Raw genomic sequence first — 7,650 nt, 5'->3', positions numbered from 1 at the left:
TTATGCAATTGATTTGGCATCCATGAATTCCTCTTAATTTACTTTGTTCAAGTAACGAATTTTATTTAGTTACATAAAATGTATATAAAGAATAAATATACTTTATCATGACAATATATCATAAATGGACAAATTTTACTTTATTTTTAGAAGAAAAATTGTAATTTATGTAATGCAAAACTCATGTACTCAACCTATGAAAAATTATATGGGTTTGATCAATTTAAGAAGTTATCTTTATTACTGTTAGATTACAAATTCAATGCCTTCTTTTTTGTTTGCTCCATTTTGGGAAGCACGTTCACAAATATATTTCAAGAAATTGGAGACACTTTTGTTCATAAAATAGAAATTGGAAACGCTTGAAATTAATCATGAATCTTCGCAAACAAATTATCACGACTTTTCAGTGCAGTAATATCTAATATTTATTTTATTTTCTGAAATCACAGTCACACTTCCACTCAAATTTAAGACCTTGATCGTCTTATTTTCTGAAAGGGGGATAAAGATGCAACCTTTACCTGTATTAGTCAAGATTTTTGGAGGGGTCGTTTTGTTTTCTCTGTTTCTTGGTCATGGTTTTGCCTCGAGTTATAAGGTCTGTACCAATGGTGGTCTCCCGGCGGAGTCACACACGCTTCGCTATGAATTGTTTTCTTCAAAAAATGCGTCTTGGGAAAAAGAAAATCTTGCCCATTTGCATTTGATCCCCACTGATGACCATACTTGGTCCAATTTGATCCCAAGGAAGATGTTGAGGGAGGAGGATGAACTGAGTTGGGAATTCTTGTATAGGAAAATCAAGAATTCAAATGTGGCGAAAGGGGCGGGGGATGGTTTTCTGAAGGAAATTTCCTTGCATGATGTGAGATTGGAGGCTAATTCGATTCATGGTGTGGCACAGCAGACAAATTTGGAGTATTTGTTGATGTTGGATGTGGATAGGTTGGTGTGGAGTTTCCGGAAGACAGCGGGTTTGGAGGCTCCAGCTGATCCATACGGTGGTTGGGAGGCCCCCGATGTGGAGCTTCGGGGTCATTTTGTAGGTATATTTTGATTTGCTTCTGTTTCTTGGTTCATTTCCTGTTTCATGGTATCGATGGAATTGCTTTTATACTTACATAATCTCTAACTCTTGATGATATGTCCTCTTTATTGATTTTATAACTTTTGTATTAATTTCACTTTTCTAACACAAATATATTTTCTTTCATTGCTTCATTGATAGATTAACGAGAGTAAAGGATCATAATCATGTATGTTCTCAGGGTAGAAATGACATCCTGTTCTTAAACCAGTTCACTGTCAATAGAAAGGTCAACAATACACATAATGCTAATTAGTGGATTAATGTATGAAAACATTGACAATATGTCGTTCATGTTTGGAATATCACATCGTGTCATCTGTCTTGGATACTGATACCATGAAATCAATTAATTGTTTCTAATACATTGAAGGGCATTACATGAGCGCGACCGCACAAATGTGGGCTAGCATACATAACTCTGATCTCCGAGAAAAAATGTCGTCAGTGGTTTCTGCTTTATCAGAGTGCCAAAGGAAGATGAATACTGGCTATCTTTCAGCATTTCCAGATGAACTCTTTGACCGGTTCGATGCTCTAGAAGAAGTCTGGGCTCCGTATTATACTATTCACAAGGTAAATCTTCTGTATGTTGTGCCTTTTGTTTTGTAACATAGTTCATGATCTTGTCCTTCACTGGTCATCCAGATTTTGGCTGGCCTCTTGGATCAATATATATTGGGTGGAGATGATCGAGCTTTGAATATGACAACGTGGATGGCTGACTATTTCTATACCCGCGTGCAAAATGTAATATTGAAGTATACCATCGAAAGGCACTGGTTATCTCTCAATGAAGAAACAGGCGGCATGAACGACGTTCTTTATAGGTTATACAGTGTAACGGTGAGCATGCCTCCTCTAAAAAGAGTCATCCATCTTTTCTGAATATAGAGAGAATGTTTTTGGACTTTATTAGAGTTTTGCAACACTATTTATGTGCTCACAATGATCTATTTTATGGTTTCGAAGGGTGATCAAAAGCATTTAATGTTGGCTCACCTATTTGACAAGCCATGCTTTCTGGGATTGCTAGCACTGAAGGTGATTATTACTGTTCTATTTACTCAATAGTAAGAAATAAGAATTGTTATTAGGATGCCTCTTGTAACGATTAACTCATTTTACATATAGGCTGATGATATATCTGGCTTTCATTCCAACACACACATTCCAGTGGTAATTGGATCTCAGATGCGGTATGAAATTACGGGTGAACCACTTTATAAGGTGAGGACCATATTTCTCTATTTTTGTTATTGTATTTATTTTTTTATATAAAAAGTAAAGCTATAGGAGTTTGCTTGTATGCATCCATATATTATATCTCATTCAACATCCCATCTGGTACCTACTATAACTTGTACTCTGCATTATTTTCCAGGAAATTGGAGCATTCTTCATGGATATTGTTAACTCATCTCACAGTTATGCGACAGGAGGGACATCAGTTGACGAGTTCTGGTGCAAACATTAATTTTTGGATAGGGATTTGTCAAAGCTTAATCAGCACTTTCATTCCACTAATTTCTTATCATAAGCCATTTGTTCAACATTTGTGCAGGTCAGATCCAAAACGACTGGCTAGCACTCTACAAAAGGAAAACGAAGAATCTTGTACAACCTATAACATGCTAAAGGTGCGATAATGTATGTATTTACTGGCTAAATTTTCTTGAGGTGCTTCTAAGAGTCTTGCAGAATGAGATGCTGTGGATAAGTGCGAAATATCTGATACTATTTCCCAAATACTTAATAAAGACTAACAAGGAATCCCAATTCAAAACACGAGTTTGCGTAAATGTTTGTGGTTGCTATCCTGTTTATGCATGGTGCTTGGTCTAACCTTTTCTCTTGGTGCATGCGTTTAAAACATACAGGTTTCTCGAAACCTGTTTAAATGGACCAAAGAAATGGCATATGCAGATTATTATGAAAGAGCGCTGACAAATGGCATATTAGGCATTCAAAGAGGAAGTGATCCTGGAACAATGATTTACATGCTCCCTTTACAACCCGGTGGCTCGAAGGCCCAAAGTTACCATGGATGGGGAACAAAGTTCAATTCTTTTTGGTGCTGTTATGGAACAGGTGGTTATCACCTGACGTTTTCTCACACTTCTTTTCTTTTCTCTAGAGACTATCTATCCGAGATATGATCACAGAAAATTGTCTTTTTCCCGACATCTATATTCCTTTCTTTTACCTGGATCAAATTATTCTAGGACTGGAACATCGCAAGTATTGAATATTTCCGTCCCTTTTTTCTTACCGCAGGAATCGAATCATTCTCAAAATTAGGAGATTCAATATACTTTGAAGAGGAGGGAAAAGATAAGGGGCTTTACGTCATACAGTATATATCAAGCTCCCTTGATTGGAAATCTGGCCAAATTTTTCTGAGCCAAAGAGTAGAACCAATTGTTTCATGGGATAACAGGCTTCAAGTTTCAGTGACAATTTCCCCAAAAAATGTTAATATCATCTTTTATCTGTCCAATTCGCACATGTTAGATATGATCACAAACTTTTCGAGACCTCTGTTTCATGCAGGAAGCAGAAAGAACATCATCAACCTTAAAGTTGAGAATACCACCATGGACATATTCAACTGGTGCAAAGGCAACTTTAAATGGTCAGGATCTGTCCTTGCCAACACCTGGTACGAACTGCAAATCTTTTTACGACTAGCTTTTCATATCTTAACTTATTTAGCCTGTCTTTTGAAACAAATTGGGAGGCTATTATTTTTTTTTCCGCCTTTAATGCAGGTAACTTCATGTCTGTTACTAAATCCTGGAGCACTGGGGACACAATCACTCTGGATCTTCCTTTGAGTCTGAGAATGGAAGCGATAAAAGGTGTTTTTCTTCAACGCTCACGAATATTAAAAAATCATTTTAATCTTGTATACATATATATTCACCCAATTATTTCTGAATCATGGTTATAGACGACAGACCAGAATATGCTTCGATCAAAGCATTTCTCTATGGTCCCTACCTTCTTGCGGGTCTGTCAAGAGGCGATTGGAACATTACGCTCGAGCCACACACTTCTCTTTCCGACTGGGTTACTCCAGTTCCTATTGATTATAATTCTCACACGATTACTCTCAAACAAGAACTTGGGAATCAACAGTTCGTTGTAGCAAACACGAATCAGCTCATAAAAATGGAATATTCACCCTCTTCCGGTACCGACTCAGCTGTCAGAGCTACGTTTAGGCTCATTTTTAAAAACCCGGAATCCAAAACTGTCAATGATTTAGTAATGCTGGAACCATTTGATTTTCCCGGTATGCTTGTGTTCCATAAGGGGGATGGCAAAAATCTTGAAGTAGCGTTTAATTCATCTACCGAATACGGAAATATGTCTTCAGTTTTTCGTTTAGTCAAAGGATTGGATGGACAGAATCAGACGGTTTCGTTGGAGTCAGAACACAAGAAAGGATGTTATATTTACAGTGGGATTGAGTATGATTCTGGTTCAAATGTCAAGCTTAACTGCAGTGGGTTTTCATCTGATTCTGGATATCAACAGGCAGCAAGCTTTCAGTTGAAAGATGGAATCAGCAGATATGATCCTATCAGTTTTGTAGCGAAAGGGGTGAAACGTAACTTTGTTCTGACTCCACTGCTTAGCCTGAGAGATGAGTACTATACAGTGTATTTTAACATTTCTACTTAAATTATGATCGAACAAGCTTGAATATATAATTAGAAAGATGAGAATATTATGCTAGGGTATATGGTATGTCTGTTGAACACGGATCACTCGTAAACCCATCGAACCCACATGGAGTAGCCGAGGCCATGCATACTCAGAGGGCATGCAAATCAGGACGAGGGGCGATATACAGAATAAAAATGCTAATTTAAAATGGCTGATAAACATATTACAAATTAGATGCGCGGGCTTAGATGGTGAGATATATGTATTTCGAAGTAAAATTTGTGGTTTTTAAAATTATTTACATAGTTTTTCATTTTAAGTATTACTCAAACTAGTGAATACATGACCGGGGTGAATTGCTCATTGTCTGGAAAATATCACTTTCAGAAACCCGATAAATTCCTGTCATATTCATTGGAGTATCATGAATTTGTCGAGAAAGTGTAACGTGCGATGTTGGTCATAGGTGGTCTTGATTGATAGCCCATTTTGCCAAATCAAATCGTGAGTCTATTCAATTATTTTGAGGTGAAAAATAAATAATACTATCTATCAGCAAACTGAATAATTTATTACACACCATTTATTCTCTTCAATCCATTCACAAGATAAATATGACTTGTGACTTCCCAACTTAAGATATGTTTACATTATTTATTTTGTAGATTACATTTTTAAAGTATGTATTTTTCCTTCTAAAATACATGGTTAGAAATTATGCAACTTTCATGTATAAAACTGGCATTTCCACTCAAACTATAGATGATTTGTCAGACATGAGTATATTATAATTATTTGGAAAAAAAGAAAAGAAAAGAGGGAATAGTATATACATATATATTGTAGAAGAAACAAGGTTTGCAATGTATGTATTACGAACTTCATCATGTATGAGATTTATAAAGATAGAAACATATAACTTATTATCAGATTTAATTAGCTCTTTATAGTACTACGTAGTTGTAAAATATATATCCTTAACCATTTTATTTATTCATTCTCGTGGAGTAATTTTAAGCGTGTAGAAAAATGAAACATAACATAAAATAATTTTACCATCACAAAATTCATATAATAATATGGAACATTATTAATTTCATTACATTGCATCCTAAATATAAAAATATATAATATCAGCAAGCTCTAAGAGGTTTCCCACAGAGACAAGCATTGTTCACAAACGATGACGCTTCAAGATGGTCGAACGGCGAGCCCGCCGGAATCCGGCCGCAAAGATGGTTATGGCTCACATCCAGATGCCCCATGTACGAAGCTGATGATATAGACTTTGGAATTCTACCTCTCAGATTATTGTACGATAAATCCATTACCGTAAAATATGATCTCGGCCCGAATGCGTCAGGAATATAGCCTTCAATGGAGTTCCTGCTCAAGTTCAGTATACTGATTCCGGAACTAATCAGAGTAGGAGGAATCCGGCCGGAGAAATTGTTACCATCGAGATTCAGTGTGGCTAAGACTGACATATTTCCAAGAGAAGGTGGTATTGGGCCCGAAAGCTGGTTCAGAGATAGATCCAAGTCAGAAAGCCGGTAAATGGACGTTAAAGAGATCGGAATATGACCCTTTAATCTGTTCTTGCTGAGTAAAGCCCGACTCAGCATTCTTAACTTGCCGAAATTTCTTGGGATCGCCCCAGAAAAATTGTTGCTCCGGAGATCTAAATGCATCAGGGAAGATAAATTGGTTAACGAAGACGGAATGGCACCGGAGAGTTGATTGTCCGCTACGTTGAACACCGCGAGCTGGTTCAAACGGCCGATATCGGCCGGTAGCTCCCCGGATAGCTGGTTTCCAATCAAGTCGACGATCCGAAGAAAAGACAAGGAAGCAATGCATGAAGGGATAGGCCCAGAAATCGCCTTCCAATCTGCGACTGTGAGACTCGAGAGTCTTGTGAGGCGGCAAATGGCTGGAGATATGGACCCGGTCATGTAACCAGTACGGTGGAATTTCTGAAAAATGGGGTCCTCCGACTCTCCTCGGAGGTTGATGTCCACAACGTGGTGCGTTTCAGCGTCGCAGCTGATTCCATACCAGTTGCGGCAACAGTCTGCACCGTTCCACGAATCGAAAATACCTAAATAGGGCTCTTTCAGGTCAGCCTTGAAGGCTAGAAGAGCTGCCCGATCGGAGGGTGGGCAGGCATTGGATAGAAAAGTTTTATATATAAGTATGGTTGATAATAAATACAAGAGGGTTGCTTCCATTAGTGAGTTTGAAGCTTTGAGTGATCTCTTAGTTAATAAGGGAGTAGACTAGCTAGGGTACGTATTTATATTGGAATAGGGGCATGCATGTCAACAAAATAAAAGTTTTGAGCCAAAATTGACACCGCTGAGAGCAAGCAAAACTCCATATATATAATGGCATAAACATCTTCAAATTTCGTCCTCAAACACCTGCATTCCTGGCCCTGCAGATAATTACAGATCGATGCTATATATTTCTATATATATGATTTTGTTGCAACATGATTCGCCATCTATCTCTCTGATTCTTGAAATAACAGATCTGCATTTAATTTATTTTATATGTAGCAGAAATCATTAAAAGCGTTCTTTTCTTGCCACTTATTCTGATAATCATGTAAACGAGCTAGTATCATTTATTAAATTTTTTTAACCAACAACGCCAAGTAATGTTTATGTCTAACAGTCTAATGAATGAATAGTCGACTGTTTTAGATCAAAAATTATATTTTTCATCGACAAATTAAGATGACTTAGATTTTGCAATAATGATATTTTAAATATAGTTAATAAAAAAAAAAGTTCAACTAACACTTTAATTTTAAATATATATTGCCACCCCTAAAAGGCATAAAAATGTCGTAAACTAACTAACTAAGTCACGAACGTCGC

At 37.0% G+C, this 7,650-nt stretch overlaps 2 protein-coding genes across 2 annotated transcripts; one reads left to right on the top strand and one right to left on the bottom strand.

Annotated features, from left to right (window-relative positions):
- Nucleotides 1-362: 362 nt before the first annotated feature.
- On the top strand, nucleotides 363-5,080 carry LOC140840278 (uncharacterized). The gene is made up of 12 exons (XM_073207563.1): nucleotides 363-1,049; nucleotides 1,464-1,666; nucleotides 1,739-1,936; nucleotides 2,063-2,134; nucleotides 2,225-2,320; nucleotides 2,475-2,554; nucleotides 2,655-2,730; nucleotides 2,971-3,181; nucleotides 3,368-3,564; nucleotides 3,644-3,752; nucleotides 3,862-3,951; nucleotides 4,044-5,080. The coding sequence occupies exons 1-12, from the start codon at nucleotides 512-514 to the stop codon at nucleotides 4,778-4,780; spliced, it is 2,607 nt and encodes an 868-aa protein (XP_073063664.1). The 5' UTR covers nucleotides 363-511; the 3' UTR covers nucleotides 4,781-5,080.
- Nucleotides 5,081-5,813: 733 nt separating this feature from the next.
- LOC140838097 (uncharacterized) lies at nucleotides 5,814-7,143 on the bottom strand. Its single transcript, XM_073204182.1, has one exon. The coding sequence runs from the start codon at nucleotides 6,994-6,996 to the stop codon at nucleotides 5,899-5,901; it is 1,098 nt and encodes a 365-aa protein (XP_073060283.1). The 5' UTR covers nucleotides 6,997-7,143; the 3' UTR covers nucleotides 5,814-5,898.
- Between the last annotated feature and the right edge of the window lie 507 nt (nucleotides 7,144-7,650).

The sequence above is a fragment of the Primulina eburnea genome, chromosome 8 (assembly GCF_022965805.1).
Source record: "Primulina eburnea isolate SZY01 chromosome 8, ASM2296580v1, whole genome shotgun sequence".
NCBI classification, from domain to species: Eukaryota; Viridiplantae; Streptophyta; class Magnoliopsida; order Lamiales; family Gesneriaceae; genus Primulina; species Primulina eburnea.
Note: the sequence above shows the minus strand (reverse complement) of the source record. Positions and strands in the feature narration are given on the sequence as shown.

What these genes read in the sequence shown, in the direction of transcription:
- LOC140838097 (XM_073204182.1), bottom strand. Translation starts at nt 6,996, where the DNA reads ATGGAAGCAACCCTCTTGTATTTATTATCAACCATACTTATATATAAA.
- LOC140840278 (XM_073207563.1), top strand. Translation starts at nt 512, where the DNA reads ATGCAACCTTTACCTGTATTAGTCAAGATTTTTGGAGGGGTCGTTTTG. An exon ending in CGGGTGAACCACTTTATAAG is followed by an intron (nt 2,321 to 2,474) that starts GTGAGGACCATA and finishes ATTATTTTCCAG; the next exon opens with GAAATTGGAGCATTCTTCAT. An exon ending in ACATCAGTTGACGAGTTCTG is followed by an intron (nt 2,555 to 2,654) that starts GTGCAAACATTA and finishes ACATTTGTGCAG; the next exon opens with GTCAGATCCAAAACGACTGG.